The 19,087-nt window shown below is 42.8% G+C and overlaps 1 protein-coding gene across 2 annotated transcripts in view; it reads right to left on the bottom strand.

Annotated features, from left to right (window-relative positions):
* CAMK1D (calcium/calmodulin dependent protein kinase ID) overlaps positions 1-19,087 on the bottom strand; it is a 230,412-nt gene that overhangs the window by 37,576 nt on the left and 173,749 nt on the right. For both annotated transcript variants that reach the window (XM_075143627.1, XM_075143634.1), the window contains exons 4-5: positions 10,227-10,365; positions 5,709-5,835 (exon numbers count right to left, since the gene is read on the bottom strand). In XM_075143627.1, coding sequence (XP_074999728.1) covers positions 5,709-5,835; positions 10,227-10,365 — 266 coding nt within the window. The remainder of the gene's footprint in view (positions 1-5,708; positions 5,836-10,226; positions 10,366-19,087) is intronic.

Below are 19,087 nucleotides of genomic sequence, written 5' to 3'. Positions count from 1 at the left end.
CTGGGGAAACGCCAGCTGAGCTTCCAGTATCGCACCTCCCCAAGGAATCACTGTGGGCTCAAACGCTACGCAGCAGTCATCCAGAGATGGGGAAGTCAACGAAGCAAACCTGGACCCTTCCCCAGTATATTGCCCTGTGGTTGCTTCACATCCAGGAACTGTGTTTCAGGCCAAATCAGCATTGCTACCAGCAACATGTGGCAGGTAAAATGTTGGGTAGCGGTCCCAGGGCCTCATCCCACCTGTAGGTACATGAAGATGTGCTTCCCATGGCGTTCCACTTCCAGGCCAGATGATCTGCTGGTTTACAGTTAGGGTTTTTTTTTTTGGTTTAGTTATGTTTTATTTTTAATAAGAGAAAAAATCACAAGGCTTGTTTCAAATGGAGGTTTTAAGAAAAGGTACAGAACAGGGACATTTGGAAACCTTTCAGAGCACTAGGCCATTACCCTCAGTGAGCACAGCTATGCTCATAAGCTCCCTAAAAATGCAGCTGCTGGATGCCAAAACCAGCAATCCATGTTCTTGCAAAGAGCTCAAATGATGAGGATTGCTCTGATACTTTAAGTCTGTTGAACAAACTATACAAGTCATGAGGGTGCCTGTTCTTCATACCAGCCTCATATTTAAAAGCAATTCTCCTTCACTCCCATGATGGTGCTACTCCCAGCAGATTTTGCTGTCTCACAAGAACTCAATTTAGTGCTATTTTCTGTGGTTTATATGGCTTCCCACAAGCTGCATGCCAGAAAGAACGAGGCATTTGAACAAAGGGTGATGGTTTTGAAGATCCCCATAGGAGTGGCAAATCAGCAGGCTGCTGTAAATGTAGGAGGAATAAAAAGATCTAAACAAGGTTAAAATAACTACGGACCTGCTTACATTGGGCAGCAACACAGCTCAACTGGCCTAGCAAATTGGCCTGGTGCAAGCCAGGACTAGTAGTTCAGCTGGTAACTATTTTAGTGCCAGTTTCCATCACGTAGGCAGGTCCTGCAAGTAAAGAAGGGGAAATGTGAATGGGCTGCACAGGTACAAGGTGGCCATGAAATCTGAGAGGGAAGGTGAGTAACGGGCAGAGTTTGTAAGGACACCAAAGAGGGATGGTGCCAGCCCTGTTGCTCAGGACTCGAAGGTACCACCTCAAGAAGACGGACAGAGAGGAACAACCCTGAACCATTGAGAAGATGGTTGGATGCCCAAAGGGCCAACCCAGCCCCTCTCCTGAAGCCAAAGATGATGCAAGAGCAGTGTGAGCTCCCCTGCCACCATACAAAGTGTCTTCCTCATGGTACAAACAGGCTAAGAGGCATATGAAGCAGCTTCACCACAAGACCAGAGTCCCTCTTCCACTGACTCCTGGGATGAAAACAACTTCTTTCCTGCTGTCACACAATCCTCTAGCGCTCATCTTGTTCTGATGAGCAAGACTTTGCAGTTTGGGGCTGTTTCTGAAGGACAGCAAGGTTTCGGTGCAGCATTGCTGGCTTCTCGTGCTCCTGTTGTCCCTATTTCATGTTACTGAGTCAGATTTAGATAGCTGTCATGGAACATAATGCAGCTACAAACACAGGCAAGCAAACCCCGTTTCAGGATACGGCAATGGAGCTGAGCGATTGCACTGTCACGAGCTTGTGCCTGAGCAAACTCTGCTGAGAGCAGTTCCCATGCTTTATTTTTACTTTATTACTCATGTTACTGCCTAAACAACTCCTGGGGTTGCTTTTTGCTAATAAGGATATTCCAAAGGCTTATTGAATATTTTCAAACCTCTGACTCAAAAGATACCGAATAAGTCAAAATTCAACATGGAAATCTATTGTTTACTTAAATGCTTTGGTCTTGCGCAGGGCTAAGAGAAACACACGGCTTTGATATGATCTGAAATTGCTACTGGATTTCTGGCAGAGCTGAAAGGTGTGAAATGACCTTTCATAAAAGCACTACAGAGAATAAAAACAGTGAGTGAGGTGGGGTGTACAGGGACCAACCACACATCCTGGGTCCAGCCTAATCCCTACGATGGGGAAATACAAGAAAATTTTACTTGAAGTTGGGTTGGGACTCAGAGCAAGAATTCTAAATCTCAGTAGAATTAAGATATTAGCCAGCCACAAACACAGTTCATAATTCAGCATTTCTGCAAAAGGAGATCAGATTGCCTGAGACAGGCTTTCTAACATTTTTCCAAACTTTTCAATACTCGTAAGTGTCTCACGAGTCTAAGTCCCACCTGCAGAAGTAACCAAAGCTTTTGAGAGACCAACTCTCACAGAAAGTCAGTCAGTGAGACCTAATTCCCAAACAGCCAAAATCTCTTTAGAGGAATTTGCTGAGTGACTGGAGTCACCTCAGCCCAACTTGACACATCTCAAGGATGACTCATTTTCAGGCAGTTTTGAACACCTCCTTCATCAAAATCAAGTTCTTATACACAGTCTCAAGCCGAGCAGCCCATGACAGATCACTAACGGCTTATACAGATCTTGCCCATAATCACACAGATCACTCGGGGTTTTGAAAACATCTCTTTTTCTCCAGTTTAGAAGATGGAGTGGGATCCATGCAAGCCAGTCCACACACCTGGTTTGCAATGAAATGAGCCACACAAGCTGCCTCATCTTACCCAATTTAGGTGCTATCTAAAAGTTGGGCGTCTAGTCCCAGCTCATCACCTAGACTCGTTCTATAAGAAATGGAGAGAGATAGGAGTCCTAAGCAGATAAGAAAATGGAAGACCTTTTCATTAGAAGAAGTTGCATTATCAGACCGCCTCTTCAGTAAGTAAACATTTAGATTTGCATCTTAACAAAAGTGCTTTAACTAAGTCTAATTGGGTTAAATTATCCTAACTGTCATCTTTTCACCACAGGACCAAAATCTCTGACAAGACTCCTGAAAGAATGAGATCTCTGAACTGTTGACAGTAATTTAATCTGTAAGGCCTTAAAAGCTAATGTGCTAATGTGGTTATGCACGTTTTAGATATACTCTGATTTGATAAGTAATACTTTAATTTTCAGAAAGAAAACTGATCTTTATTAAGAAGATTGATTATAATTACACCCTCACTTATTTGATGAATTTCTGAACCACATAAACAGGAATTTAGTGTTTTGGATACCAATGTTCTTTGGTTCTTAGCTGAAACTAAGAAAAGTTGAGTTAAAAACTGAAACACAGAGAGTTGAAAGTATATCCTAATCAGGCAAATTAGATAGAAATGACAGGGGACCTTGCATGCCTGCAAATGCTTGCAAAGGGCAGCAGACCCGAGTTAAGATTCAGGTCTGCTACCAAGTCAGAAGCTTGTCCAGCACTTTGCACAGCAGGATCCAACTGGATCCATTTCTGGAGGTAAAGAAATATAAATAGTAGCAGATGGTAATGACTTCTTAACTGAGCTCTGGTGCATTTGGCACGTGATAGGTGCCTAACTTTTTTCCAGGAATTAAAAAGCAAAGTGGTTAAACCGACAAAAATAATTAATTCCTCATAATACCTTAGAAAACGGGACGTTCTACATATCTTTAAAGAAAAGTGCCAGGAATTGCATTGTCAGTGATGGATCTCCAAGTGTTACTTCACCACTACGTAAAATGGATGGGAAAAAAAACCCAAAAAGAGTTGGCAGAGAGGACACTTCACGGGCCAGCACGGTGGCCCGTGTCTGCCCCAATCCAGATGAGGGCACGTATTCACGTTGTGCCATTAGGACAGTATTTATTTGAGGGCATTAGGCAGGTGCTGCAAACTGAAGCGACGCTGGAAGGCATGAAAGCTTTCGGATGTGGACAAATTGCAGACCAAAGCCACATCATCAGGTATAACACTCACGGAGGCCCATTTGTGGGCATCACCGCAGTGACTGACAATAAAAATTTTCTGTGCTTGGAAAACGTTGTCTGGGCAACCAATTATATTAAAAAAAAAAAAAAAAAAAAGCAGCACTAAAGAGGAGCTGTTTCCTGTGCAAAAAAGAAATAGAACAAATATTTAAAGAGGGTTTTCTTTGTGAGAGAGGGGAAAAATTCCTGTCAGCACTTCAGAAATAAGCGGCTGTGACCTCTTGAACCGTGATGAGTAAATCCTGCGTTCAGTAAGGTAACAACAGGCCTGGAGGCACTTGTGTAGCTATCGGTGCCCAGACCATGAGTAATGAGAGCTCTCAAACATCTCTCAAAGCACTACAATTTGTGTCACATGCTCCGAGAGCTTCCTCTCCAAAACAGCAAGTTTTCTTATGTAAATGGCTACGCTGAGAGGCCGTATGAGATCACCCAGTGCCCAAGCAGAGTTGCACACCCTCATTTTCATCAGCGCTTCAGCAAACATCATCTGAGCTTCCCTGCGTCTCGCAGACTTATTCTAGTCAGTGCCCATTTTGGAACAAAATAAAACATGTTAATTAAGGACAGAAGAGCTGACAGCAAAAATTATGAAAATTGCTGTCTCAGCTCAATTCCTGCTAGTGCTTTGGAGGAAGATTTCCAGTCTGGTGTGATTACACAAGGCAGCTATTCAGGCTGTACAGAGTGCATCCTGACTCATATGTCTTAAAATAAAAAACCGATGGGCTGATGGCTTCACGATGGGAAACCAAAGAAATCTGTTCTTTTCCTGATGTTATCAGGGTAGAGCATGCCTGTGCAGTGGCAAGGTAATGCCTGCAAAAATGTATTCCTGGGACAAATCTGGATCACTGTGTCATAACGGCATCATCTGTTTCAGTTCTCGTACCATGGTACCATCAGAGGTATGAAAACACGGGGGAGGTGGCAGCTGCAAAGCAAGAGGGGCCTCTCTGACGGCTGGAAAACATCAGGTCTTTCCTACCGGAAAGATGTGAGACAAGTCTATCCCTGGGGAAGCCACTGTCACTTTGGTTTCATGGATTTCATGGATACCCCAGAGATTAATTTTACCGTCTCGGCTGACTAGTTAGGTATCGTAGGAGGCACAGGCTTGCTGGATCCGTCTCATGCATGAAGTGAGCCTTTTAAATAGCGTTTGTTCAAACGGACCCTGTCATCACCTGCCATATAATTCTTACATTCAGTTACTTTAACTTTTAAAAAAATATGCTGGTAAACACATCGCTAATCCGCAGTCATCACTACGGAATGGACAAAAGAGCAAAGAATAATTGATAGGAAATGATTTGATACTGCCCAGGAAGGCCCAAGGATCTACAGAGCTTTTGCATGCTGACGTCTAGGAGTCAGTAACTTAACATGGTTGTAACAGAGGATGACTGAACATGTCTGAAGAGATGTAGCTCTTTCATTTTACTGTCTTCTGTCAGGGGAATCTGGCAAATGCTATCCTTTATGACTAAAATAATGTTACATTAGGTAAAGCTTCTTGGTTTTATAGGTGCTTGCAGAATCGATGCATTTGAGGGTATTCTTCACGTCCTCCTAATTTAGCTACAAGCAGTGTCTTCGAGAAAACTCATTTTGCAAAGGATTAAAATAATGAAAGTGAATCCCACAAACCCTGAGCTGGATTGCAGGATGCGGACCCAAAGGACAAGAGCAAACAAGGCAGAGCACCAGCGACTTCTGAAATCTCTATTTCTAACGAACATCTCTAAAATCTCATGTGCACTACATAGTGGTGCTGGAAAACAAGTATTACTTGCTTTTCACTATGTGTCTGTATTGCAGCTGGGAAGAGCGGACAGACAGTATAACCAAACCTCTTACCAACATAGCCAGGAGTGCCGCAGGCTGTGGACATCACATCTCCTTTACCCTCCATCTTTGACAATCCAAAGTCACTGATCATGATTTTTGACTCTTCATCCTGGCTGTAGTAAAGCAGGTTCTCGGGCTAGAAAGGAGAACAAGCAAAGTGGGTTTTGAATATGTAAATCCAGTAACAACATCTGGTGGCTGATGCTTTGCATTTAATACAACCTTAGTTACATCACACACTGATTTAATTTGGTTCCCCTAAATCCTAAAGAATTGCTTCTACAGCCTGTATGGAGAACCTCTCCAGACTCCTGTATGGTGACGAGTGGAAGAAGCTGACACCTTGAGCTCTGAGTAACTTTCCTGGGATAACAAACTTCTCCTTTGACACCCCAAATAAGAACTAAGGCTCCTCCTTTACTTGTGAGGTACGTCCAACATACCATCATTTCAGAGTGATAAAACAGAAGGATTCATTTGAAGGTGGGTAAATATGGTAAATCCAGGTAGTGTAATGAAAAATTTTTATACAGCATTTAAAAAAAGAAAAAAGAAAACAGTAGGTATTAGAGAATTTTTGTATCTTCTCCACTGGAAATAAACTGTTGTGAGAGAGGAAATGCCTTTACAATTAACAGAGTTGCAGCAAGGATGTTTTAGCTAGAGATGATTAGGAAAAAATGCCACAGCACTAAGCACAACAACTTGTTTATGCTGAGAGAAAACAAGAGTCACTTCACAAAGCCCTGTGACTTTGTACCGATGTCAGGCGGGTTGGAGAGCCCAACCAAACTCCATCTGCTACAGCATAGTCCTCCATCCATATGTTTTGAACATGCCGTTGCTACACAGCAAAGCTCTCGCTGGGTGCTGTGAGAGCACACTTCTTCCCCTAATTAATATCTGGGCTCGCAAAAAGGTCCAGCATCTGCTGGCACTCTGACAGCCTGGTGGTAACGGGTGCCATTGCACCACCTGGACCTCGGGGTCTTCATCTATAAAAGTGACGGATACCCAATGTTTCAACATAACTCTGGTGTTGACTTTTGCCCAGAAGCTGGTACAAATGCCTACCCGCACGCAAGACATTTTGTCTATCAGCCCTCTGTGTGCTCCAGGAAACGGCGAGAAGTAGCTGGGGCCACCCAACAAACACTCATCAAACTCCTCGGGACACATCCAAGCTTGCGTTTGTAAGGAGGAGCAATTGCACTGCAGCAGCACCAGCATCTGTCTTCACTCCTCCACCGCCGTAACCTCCTGCTCTGGGGAAAGCGGGGACGAAGAAGCGCCGGGGGTGACATCGCCTCCACCCTACTCTGAGGTTCCCGTTCAGCTTCAAGTGGAGGTTAAAGCACTTTCTGGCTCCCCAGTCCCAGCACAAAGCTGTGTAGTGATGCTTTTATCCATGGGACACGATGGCCATGAGAGGATTTACAAGCTGCGTCCACAGCTGTGAGCCAGCTGGGACTGCGGCAAAAAGGGAAACTATTCCATTTGTAAAAATAATTATGAAGTTGTACCATTTATGTTTCTTTCTCATAATACCTCGTAAGTCCAGTGCTTTAACTGGCCGTTATGGCCAGTTAACTGGCTGACACCGTGCGAGTTGGTTTTATGCCATGGCCTGCCCTTGGTTGGAGCTACTCCTGATTTTTACTAGTGCACTTCTGATCTGCTGAGGGGTTGGTAGAGCTGGTATTAAGGGAAAGACAATTATTTCCCAGTGGTTTCTGCTAACTCACTTCAGGCCCCCGCTTACTCATATTTATTAAGGCCAAGAAACCCATCCATTTAAAACTTAAACTTGTTTAAAACCCATTTAAAAGAACTCTGGTTCTTCAAGCTGGTTAATTCAAAAAGCGTTAATGAGGTGGCTCTGTACCAAGCAGAGCTGCTCGAGCCTTTCAGTTCTTTTGCACGTCCTGGACTTCCCTGGACTTTATCTGCTGCCTTCTCTTGTTATCTGCTGCTGCATTATTTAGATTAGAGACTTGGAGCACAGATCTGCTTTTCCCAACTACAGCAAGTTCTATTTTGGTATCTGAATAACACATAATTACAATAAATAATTGTTATAGATGTTTCAAGGGTTGTATTTTTGTAGAGTGGATTCTTTCCCAGAGTTTCATTTTGGGGGACCACAATCTGAAACTTGCACTTATCTTGATATTTTGAGATCATAAAAAGCCTTATTATATCCCTATTTTTGCCATCATGGTATGTTTGTGCTAACAGAAATTCACAGCAGGTGTTCCTCATATACCATATTTTATGAGTAATTTTTAACAACTGATATGGTACTGACAAAGACTTGCAAACAAAAAGGAAGATTGATTCTATGATTCTAGAAAAAGAGCTAGTCTTTGCCCCAAAATACCACTGGAGAAGGCTGGCTTGATCTAAATGCATCATGTCCTTACATAAACTCTGAAAGGAATTTGTAAAAGAATCCACGTCCCAATTACCAGATCTCATATTTTATTATAGGAACTTTTTAATAAGATTAATCTGTTTTAAAGTGAGAGCTACAGCCTTCCTTCAAATTATAAAGACAGGAATATTAAGAGCTTGTACAACTGAATATCTGAATTTAGAGGACTCTGACCTCCCTCCAAAACCTCTGGTTGCAGAAAGAAGCCTGAAGTTATTATTTCCTACAAATTGAACTCGAGAGAAAGCTGATCATGTTAAAATACTAAACAACACTTCCATACTGAAATGTGGTGAAACTCTAGTAAATATGAGAATATTTCTACGTACTTCAGCACAAGAGCAGGAATTGAATGGGAACTGAGAGCAACATGTGAAGACTGTAGGATTCGGAAGACTAACCAGTGCCTCCTTACAGAAAACCCATTATTTGGAACTATTAGGACTAAACTGCACAACACTGAGGAAATACTATTTGTGGACATCAGTGTATATTTTCTTTCAGTGGATTCAAGGTTTTGCCTTAAAAATGTGCCAAACCAATATTTTTAAAAATATATTTCTACTACCTATTAATCTACTCTATCTTTTGAAGCGAAGACCATAGGATGCCCACTTCTGGCAGAGGTGTCCAGGACTGAGGAAAGTCCCTTGCAGCAGTAAGGTGTGGAAAAGCTCGCAATCCCAGGGGAACAACCCCTATGCAGCAAAAAGATTCACATTTGGAGTCAAAGAGTGGCAGAAGGAAGAGACTGTGTTAAGGTTTTCGCAAAACGAGGCCACGTCTGCCTGGTTTGGGCGCTGCTCCACCTTGGTGCTGGTGGTTACACTGGTAACGGGCTCTGCTTTGGCCCCGCTGCATCACATCTTGGAATAATTATTTTACTCCATGCAGCATTTCACATCAGCACTAATTTTGGAGGAGATAAAAAGCAAATAAATAGTATCTCCCATTGCCACAATTTTTCATCCATCTTAAGGCAAAACAGCGAGGTCACATTGCCGGCACTACAATCTTTGCTAAGAGGACTTGCCAAAAATTGCAAGTATGAAGTTTAATATTAGACTACATTAAAATTACAATTAATTTAAAAATACATTCAATAAAAAAATGTATTTAAGAAGTAAAAAAAAAGAAAAAAAACCTTCTTTGTGGCTCTTGACTCAATGAATGTTCATTAAGCCTTTACATAATATGACCCGTTTAGCCAAATTCCACTATCTTTACATGGGGAAAATTCAAGGCTACAGCATCAACATCCAAGGCAACTCCTGTTTGGAGCATCCCTCCAAAACACAACCAGAGGTGTTACCTCATTCATTGAATTCTTAATTTCTGGCAGTAAACATTGATAGAATTAACTAGCTCAGGAACTGAAGCCACAGTTTTCTTTTGACAATTGTATCTTTTTCTAATGCCTTCTGCTAATTTATTATTTAAGATACTAAAGATGGGGAGGTTTAGCTGTGTGTTATGAAATCCAAGCCTTTCTGCTTATTTTAGTGACAGTTTAAGATACAGGAAGGAAATAATACAGAAATAATGTTTTGGGTTTTTTTTTGCTAGAAAAGCTGAGAGGTTTTGATGTGGTAACACAGTACAGCTGAAAGGAAAATTATCTAAAAATCACATTGGCACACAATGTTTCTTAGAAGAATCCTTGCTGTTAACAGTGTCTCCAAAAACGCTGGTTCAAATAGCACGATAGGAAATCATTCCACTTTCCCACACTATTTATTGTTACTGATTATTATTAAGTAAAAGTAAATATAGCACAGCAAATCTGCAGGATACTTTACAGCAGTAAACACTTACATCCCAGCTGAGTCTCCTGCCTTAATGCAATGTTTTGGGTGTTAACGAATTACTTTTGTCCCACATGATATGTGCAAAACTCCCATTGTAACAGCATTGATTGCAAAGTCCTCATTAAAACTAATTACGATGGGAGGATATGGAGCCTTCAGAGCATCCCTCTTATGGTAAAACCTTACTGAAACAGCCAGTCCCAGGGGAGGCTGGATTTTCATGAGTTAAATTGAGTCACATAATTATGCAACTCTCGTTAACACTGCCCGGAGGACCGGTCGTACCTTGAGGTCCCTGTGCACGATGCCCATTCGGTGCAGGTAGTAGACGGCATCCAGGACCTGCCGGATCAGGGTGCTGGCATCCTTCTCGGTGTAGAACCCTTTCTCGACGATGCGGTCGAAAAGCTCTCCCCCAGACACTCTGGAAAACATGACGGGATGCAGAAGTGTGAGGATATGCTTTGTAACGTGCTTTCTACCTCGCTCAAGGACGGCCAAGGCCGTGCACTAGCCACAGGTAGTCTGAGCACACGTCTGTCTGCAGCTCTGGGGCCTTCATAGAATCATAGAATCATACAGGTTGGAAAAGACCTCTAAGATCATCGTGTCCAACCGTCAACCCAACACCACCATGCCCACTACACCATGTCCCTAAGGGCCTCATCTACACGTCTTTTAAATACCTCCAGGGATGGTGACTCCACCACTTCCCTGGGCAGCCTGTTCCAAGGCCTGACCACTCTTTCAGTAAAGAAATTTTTCCTAATGTTCAATCTAAACCTCCCTTGGCGCAACTGTCCCAATAAGCATTTGGTTTTGGTTTCTTCATAGTCTGAGGACTCTGCCTCTGAGACCAGAAGAGTAGCAAGAGGCAAAGAAAAGAAGTAACAGAACTAAACCAGAAACAGTCATGCTGTAATGGACAATAAAATCCATCACACATCAGAGAGTGGCCAAAGACCCACTAGCACTTGCAGAGGGAAGCCACAACTCTACCCCAGCAAGGACCAGGGGGAGCAGACACCAGCTTCCACGCTGTCCCACCCGAGCGAACTTTGTACGGGTGAATGCGGTCTGCCCTTCCTGCTGGGGCTGGCCCACTGAGGTTATAAGGCTCTCTACTCGTATGAGCCCTTTCACTCCACCGACCAAGGCTTGGGTTTTGCCCTGGAGAAATGGTCCCATTCCCCTTTCCCCACCGGCAAGTGAAATGCATACAGTAGTTTCTGCCAGTACCTATGGAGCGTTAGTTCATTAAAGGACTGTGGGTCTCTGGCAATTTTAAATGCTCTCAGGGGTGTCCCCCCCTTTACTCACACATGTATGTTCATTTATCAGCAGCCACAAACTCTTTAGGCAGAGCACGGCCTCTGCCCGGCGCTGGTAGCAGACAGTTATTGATGAGGGTGCGCAGATTATCAGCGCAATTAATCACCAGATGACACAGATGGGGAAAAGATTCCACAACTCAAAGGGGAAAGAAAATAAAACCTTGACATCCCACTATATAATGTCTGCTATATTATGCTTTTCCTCTGCCCTGCTAGAAATAACACGTTCTGAACCCAATCTTAAATAAAGAATGGACACATTAAAACTCCCTGGAGGAGTATCTGGGGAAACAAAAGAGGAAAGAAATGTCTGAGTAATTGAAATAATAAAACTGTCAGCAAAAAACTGCCCTACTAGGCTAAATAAAAGATTTCCATTTTAACAAGCAAAACCTATTAAAAAATAAAATGTATGCGATATGTTTTTTCAGCCAGTTGCACCACTTAGCATATCATAAATAGCACAGTAAAACTTTCTTTAAAAACAAACCTAATAAAGGGAAAATAATAAATGATTACAGTCATTAAATACATATGGACTGGGAGCTTGTCATTATATGAACACTAGGTAATTCAGCCACAGCCACTCCAAGCAATAATCTGCTTGAATAATGCCATGAAGTCACTTCCTAGGGAAGTTTGGAGCCTGAATGGAAGAGAAGGCTACCGCTGAAAATGAGCACATTCAACTTTGAAACTGAAAAACAATCCTGGAAGAAAAAAAATAAACCGGATAATCCCCCTATTAAGTGCTAGGCAAAGAGACCAAATAGCTTGCTAAAATATTGGCATTAAACTGAAACTCTGCAGTAAAGGTGAAGTTCAGCCAGGGTCTGAAGTCCACCCAGGAGAGCCACCAGCAAGCCCTGGGGCTTGCTGCTTGCTGCCGGCAGAGAGGGACCAGAGCAGCAGGGCGAGGAAAATGCCCTGGTACCGCACCAAATTGCAGAGCCCGTGACTCATGGCACAGCGGGGAAGGACGTATGGCAGGTAGCGGCTGCACCGGCAGAAGTGCCATCACACGACAACCTGCTGTGAGATGACACCCTGAACACCGCACAGAAAAACTTGAATTAAAACCCTTTCTTTCCTTTCTCACAATAGGAGTTGTATTCCTCATATAGATATATATGTAGATATACATATTTATACATCCACAGGGTGTTGCTCCAAGCCCCTCTCAGCCCTACACCCTTTGTCCGACCCATCGCATGCCTTGCCAAGGAGAACGGACACACCTCTGCCTCGCCGTTCACTGAAGGCAGACACAGTTTTATCGAATCTGGCTTCTATTAGCTGACTGTCTTTTTATATTTCCCCTGCAGCCTTTTTGTTTCCCGTGGATTGATTGCACTGAAAATTGAGCCCGCACAGTAATTAATATGACGGAATACAGCACATTTCCCCATGAAAATGCAGTGCATGCTGTTTTGCAATTTCATACAGTCACTTCTGTTATATTCAAGAGATGCACTGCTTTAGTAGATACTGATTTACATCATGTGCTTTCCTGCACAAGGACTCTCTCCTTTGACGTTTGCAGAGAGTATACTTCCACAAAATTTTTTTCATTAAAATGACAAAATTTCCCTCCATGCTAGCTCACTCCTCATCCCCCTTAAGCCTCATTCTTTAATCGAAAGCTTTTCTTAGTCAAATTTAGTCCAGTGGATCTACTGTACCCAGGCTCAATCTGTTTATAATTTTCTTTCAACACACGGAAAATATTTGCAACCTCTTAAATGATGCATTGCAAACCAGGGCTAATGCAAGGACTCAGGAGGAGCAGCCGGTAAGTTTGCAGCCACTTGCTTACTCAGTGTCAACAGCATCCCAGGTACACGCAGAGGGAAGAGGGATCCGTGCTCCTATTTATACGTGTGGTGACTCTGTGTTATGGTACATGGAATTTGCATTACATGTTTGCGCTCACCTATAGAGTCTCCCTGCTCCAGGCAAGTGTCATGGCTGGGGTTCACCTCCCAGGGATGCTCTGCCACTCAGCACCCAAGGCTACTTTCCATATGGAGCTTATGTCCGTATGGCTTTTCTCCTCCAAAATAGTGCTAACTCAACCGTAACGTCATTGGGAATGCGGCTCCCTGTATGCTGCCCACGGACTGACAGAAATCAAGGCTGCACCAGCAGCAAACCAGCAAGGGCAGCTGTGGGAGAGCGTTCGAGCTCTAAACTCATGGTGGGGATGTGGCCTGTTTGTCTAAAGCTGGTCTTGATCCCAACTCTCTCTACCCTGCTGAGACGGGACTTGGCATCCTGCTCTGAACAGACCCGGGCACGCACAAAGTGCTGCTGCAATTTGTTTGTTCCAGTCTTTATTATTCTGGGATATATATATATTTTTTTTAATGGCAGCACCAGCTTTGCCCTCTCTACAGCACTTTTGAGCAGTGCACAGGAGGCAGAGTTGAAACTGCAGGCAGGAAGAGCAGAATTAGGTCTTTGTCTTAAAGAAATTTAAGACAAAATTTTCTGACCAGAAAGAGAAGGTAGGAGGAATTTCTCATTAGTGGAAGAGGACTGCTCCTGTCTTGCAGCTGGCACTGGCTCATGGAGCTGGACACGCTGTCCCAAACATCAGCACAAGGAACCTTTTTCCCCTCTGTTTTTGATCTTAGTTCCCTGCAAAGAAAAAGTCTAAGGAGGAGCAGCCAAGTGCAGTTACCTGAAACGCATTTAACCCTGGGAACAGCTCAAGTGTCACGCTGCGATCCAGAGTAGCATTAGCCCTGCCCGGGGACTCAGAGCTGGGCAAAAATCAGCAAAGCAGCTGCAGCTGCATCTTCTGCATGGATGCCTGCTGGGTCCGCCTGCAAGGCATGTGCGGTTCCATCTCTTGATGCCTGCTCGGCCACCGAACAGTTCAGCAAGGGGTGTGGGGAAAGCCCAGCGCTTGGAGAAGGAGCTAAGTTGGGTGTCCACATCACACATGGACAGCCCCAGCATGTGCCCTGCCTATCTCCAGGAATATGGGAATCACTTTCAAAACAATGCCCAGAAGATTCATTTAGTTTAAAATGAAAAAAAACCCCAACCCCAACCATAAATATGAATACTTTTCATTTCTACTACATCTTTTACCTGTACCTTTAGCTCATGTCACTGACTATCAACATGAGGAAGGCCAGAATAAACATTATTTCCATTTTCTCATTTCAGGAAAGAGAGAATCAGACTTGTCCCAATGAAACAACCGGAACATATAGCAATGTCCTGTTCCACAAGCCCTACCCCACTAAGAAAGGTGCATTGCCATCAAACCCCGTTTTGAAGAGGGGCAGTAGGACACAGCTTGACCATATGAAAAAAGAGGCATTATCTGCAGTTCCAACGGGGAGACACAGATTGCACTCTGGTTCCAGGGTTTCCTGAGATAAAACCTTACAGATCTAGTGTTTCGTTACGGAGACTTCATGTATAGATCATGCAGATGATGCAAATCTTTCAGAGGATCTAGCCTAGTGCTGGAGTTTGCAATAAACTCCTAGAGTCCTCTGGTCTAGAGTCCTCTGGTCTGGGGTCAACTATAGAAAGTTTTCCCAGCTCTAATGAAGATGAAGGAGGGAACAGAGACAGATATTAAAAACAGAATCAGTGTCCGTTGTTATATTTTTAATCTTTTTTTTTTTTTTTCTGGCTGGATTTGGGGATTTTGCCTCTTGTTTCTTCCCAATTTGGAGTTTAAACGTAGATCCAAGCCTCCAGCACACGCTGCCACACTGAGTGTCTCGGTTTAGGACAGGTTTCAAAAAGCTTTGAAAATGCCAATGGTTTTGTGTACACAGATGAGCTACCTCGTTATCTGGGCTCTGTGTGTGCACACCGTTGGCTGAACATCTGCACAGACACTGAAAGACCCTGCAATCTTCATCAGAGGCAAAGGAGAGGTCGCTGTAAGGATGTCCTAATAGTTACCAAGGCTCTGTGTCAGTCCATGTCACTACACAATTTCTGTATTTTTGTAATTTCTAATTTACAGACGTAACTTGGGAGAGATGAGGAGACATTTCAGCATTACTTTTTACATACACCTTTACTTTACATTAACCCGTTTCACCATCAAGTTCATCAGGAAAGAGCCAAACTGATAAACAAAATGAAAACAGCCCCTGCTGCAGGGAAGGAGAAAGGACATGCTCAACCTTTTTCTGAAGCAACCAATTTCTTTGATACCATCAGGAAAGCAGAACACGCAAACCTTCAAAGAAATGCTTTGATTAAAGATGAGCACCAAAAAAACCCTCCCTTTTAATTCAAGACTCCTAAACTCATAAAGAAAGAGCCAATCTCTCTGGATTTCTGACGTTTTTGCCAGCAGCGTGAAACCTGCACCCGCGCATGGCAGGTCACTCTACCCAGTACCTGCCAGACCACCTCCGCAATGGGGCTGCCTGGCGGGGGACATCCCTACATATGGTAGCCTTCAGGTAAAAAAATACATTAATAAAAGAACAAATAAATGCTGGAATTAAAAAGGCATCAGTCATATATTGATATTAATGTATTCATGTTACCCTTTCTTTCTTTTGCTGGTACCATCTCTGTGTACAGCTAAATCCTCTTGTTTATTCACCCCTGCATCCCCCACTGTTATCAAGTGTAGGAACCTTTCTGCTTGTTTTAGAAGCTTGAAAAATAACAGCCTTTGAAATATCACTTTGACTTCTTTGCCATTTGGCAAAACATTGATGTTTTTCGTTTCTGTTTCTTTTGGAGTACAGGCTGGAACTGCTCTGGATTGTTTACTGCTTGACAGTTTAATTGCTTTTTATCAAAAGTCTTATTGATGAACTCATCAGCGGTGGATTTACACAGAGAATCCCATCAAAGCTATTCAAAGCTTGTAGGCTTTCTTTTACCTCCAGAAGCACATGAAGTTCACCTGATGCTTCACTGCAGTTCAAGCCATGGTCCAGCCTCCGTTGGACAAAAAAGCACCACCAGGCTGGGTTAGAAGAACCAGCTCAGAAAGGCAGAGACATCCCTAGGGACTTGCTAGCACTGTTTAAACCTGCAGGTTAAGGACGCCTAACAAAAACAGGGCTGATTTCAGAAATCTGGAGCAGGAGACATCCCAGGCCAATATGAAAAATAGGTAAAATATGAGCATTACCCTACAACTGTGAACAGCTCACTGATCAGAAGTTACATGTTCACAATTTCCTACAATATAAATCAGAAAAAGCACATAACTCGGCCCTGGGGCACGAAGCTGGAAGTGTGAGGTGAGATAAGAAAGACCAAAGGGACCATTCCTGGGAAGTTCTGGCTTTGAGTATTAGTTTTCTCTAATGAAGGACTTCTTATTAATACAAATATTTCCATTTTTAAAATTTATTTTGTTTTTAATGGAGGGTTTTTCTCTTTGGCTTTAAACTTCCTCTGCATTGTGAAAATGCATGAGAACCAGAGAGCAAACCTGGCCAGCTCGCTGTTCGAAAATAAATTGGCTGCCCTCGTCTCATTGTTCAAACAACGTAACACATAAAAAGAAAACGAGTAAACAGATTAATATATTTTAGACCCAGAAAGGAACATTATGATTATTCAGTCTGACCTCTTGCAAATACTATGTGATTAAAATTCTCCTTGTGCCAATAATTTAAGGTGCTAACCAGGCAGGGACAGAGATTGCTATAGAAATACTGTATGTCCTACAGAGACTTGCCTTATTCAGTATACATCTCAGAAAACTGCCCCGGCTTTCTCATTTGCAGCACATCATAAAATATTCAGCCTGAACGAGGCAAGGACTTTCCTTGTTATTGTAGCTTTAAATCACTCACCTTAAAATCTGATGGTAACATAAATATACGCTCCAAGGCCACCAAAGAAAGGAGGTGGGATTAATTTTGGCTTATATTTCCAGAATACAGGTGTGTGCATGTGGTAGAGAGGGATGGATGGGTGTTAGCACCCTCTTCTTTGACAGCGCTGTTCCAAGCAACGTTCCTGTGGGATTTATTCTGGAGGGCTGATGGTTCCTCAGCCCTTCATCACCACTGCGATGGTGGCTGCACCAGAGGGCTGCCTCCCACCCTGAGGGGTTGTTTTGGAAAAATTTGGGCAAAAATGATGTGATCATCTCTCGGAACCAAACTAAGCAAATTAAAACATTTTTTTCCCTGCATTAAAAGAAGTTTCATATGACATTTGCTGAGCAGCTGTAGTGAGGTGGTGCTTTGGAGAACAGACTTCTGTTTCCACTGGGACAAGACCGTTAAGCCTCTGGAAATCTCAGCTCAGGAATATAATGTAGTCTGGCAGATAAAATCTTCGGAGACAACATTTTCCTTCACAGAATCCCCACTGCAGAGCTCTTTTGAGGTCCATGATTTTTCGAGGCCTATGTTGTCTTGTTTTAGTAAAAATTTTATTCCGTATTCAAATATTCAAGATTGTATTCAAAATTTCCCCTGGTTCCATCAGGGCTAAAAAGTGTGACAGCACTAGTAGCAACCAAATGACAAAGGACCTCAGCTTTTTAAGTCTCTTGTGACTAAAGCTTACTGACTGACAGCTTATGACAGCCTTTCAAATACCAGCAGCCCACTTGCCTCCATCTACGCTCGTCGCCCCAGGCAGTGGTGCGTGGAGGAGACCTAGGACCTGCCAGCTACAGCAACGCTCCCCCAGTGCTGCTATCACTATTTATGAGGCACTTATCTGTAGTAAAACAACCTGCACTGATAACCCCACCGTGCAATTAAATCCTAAGAAATATTGTAGCAAACTTTCACATCTCTAGCGCTCTGCTGAGGCCTACAAACACCGCGATGGGCAGAAGATGGGCACATCTTTTTTCCACTCTTCTGAGCTTTTATAGTTTGATTGGCACCTCCACAGGAGCCAAGGAATCATCTAGTATTAGCAGCTTGATCACACTCAAGTGTGCTCCTTGTCATTTTAAAAAAGACCTATGGACATATACGTTGGTTATTCAGCCTGTTTTTCTTCATGGCTTTGCATTAAATGAAAAGGCAAAGCTGAAGCTCAGCAATGGTGACTTTCACCTGTGCCCACCGTGTCCGTCAACGATTTGATGTCACCATATATGAATCCATACATACAATGCATTCACCACAGGTTTCACTGTGAAAAAAAACAGCATTTTAAAAAATGCCATTAAAATAAGCAGAGTATGCATAAAATAACTCAAAAGTTTAGGTTTAAAGAAGCAATTACGCCCTGATTTATTAATTTATGTAGATGTCAGTAAGTTAGCCCAAGGACACTCACTCTTGCTTATTGTGTATATATGTCTATATGTGTGTGTATACATATATGTGATTTTGTTGCCTCAACCTTTCTCACTTTGCTTCTAGAAAACAGAAAAGTAGAGCTCTGTAGACAAACCACCACACAAAATACATTTTCCAGTGTCTGAGGGCTGGAACAATGTCTTTCCTAACAGCTGTCATATTCCTCCAGCTCTCCATAAACTAAGTGGATAGTTAAAATCTGGAGGAGATTCCTCACCTGACAGCAATTTAAAAGTAGGTCATGTTTCAGCACTAAGAGGTTGGGTTTGTTTTCCTTTTGACTTGTTTTCCAATGGAAACCAACCTCGATGTCCTGCCAGCGTTAACTAGGAAGAATGGACCTAAAAATAATGAGAACCAATGTAACTGAAAATGGATACCGTAAATTACGCAATGTATAGTAAACAATTATGAAATAGAAGATGAATGCAGCACTAAGAATTGTCCTAAATACCAAAAAGGACCACAGAAAAGTATGGTAAAGCCACTCTCAGCCAGAGCTTAAACAGCCCAGCTTTTCTGTGAATAACAC

Source organism: Calonectris borealis, chromosome 1 (genome assembly GCF_964195595.1).
Source record: "Calonectris borealis chromosome 1, bCalBor7.hap1.2, whole genome shotgun sequence".
Lineage (NCBI taxonomy): Eukaryota > Metazoa > Chordata > Aves > Procellariiformes > Procellariidae > Calonectris > Calonectris borealis.
This window is presented reverse-complemented; position numbering and strand designations above follow the sequence as displayed.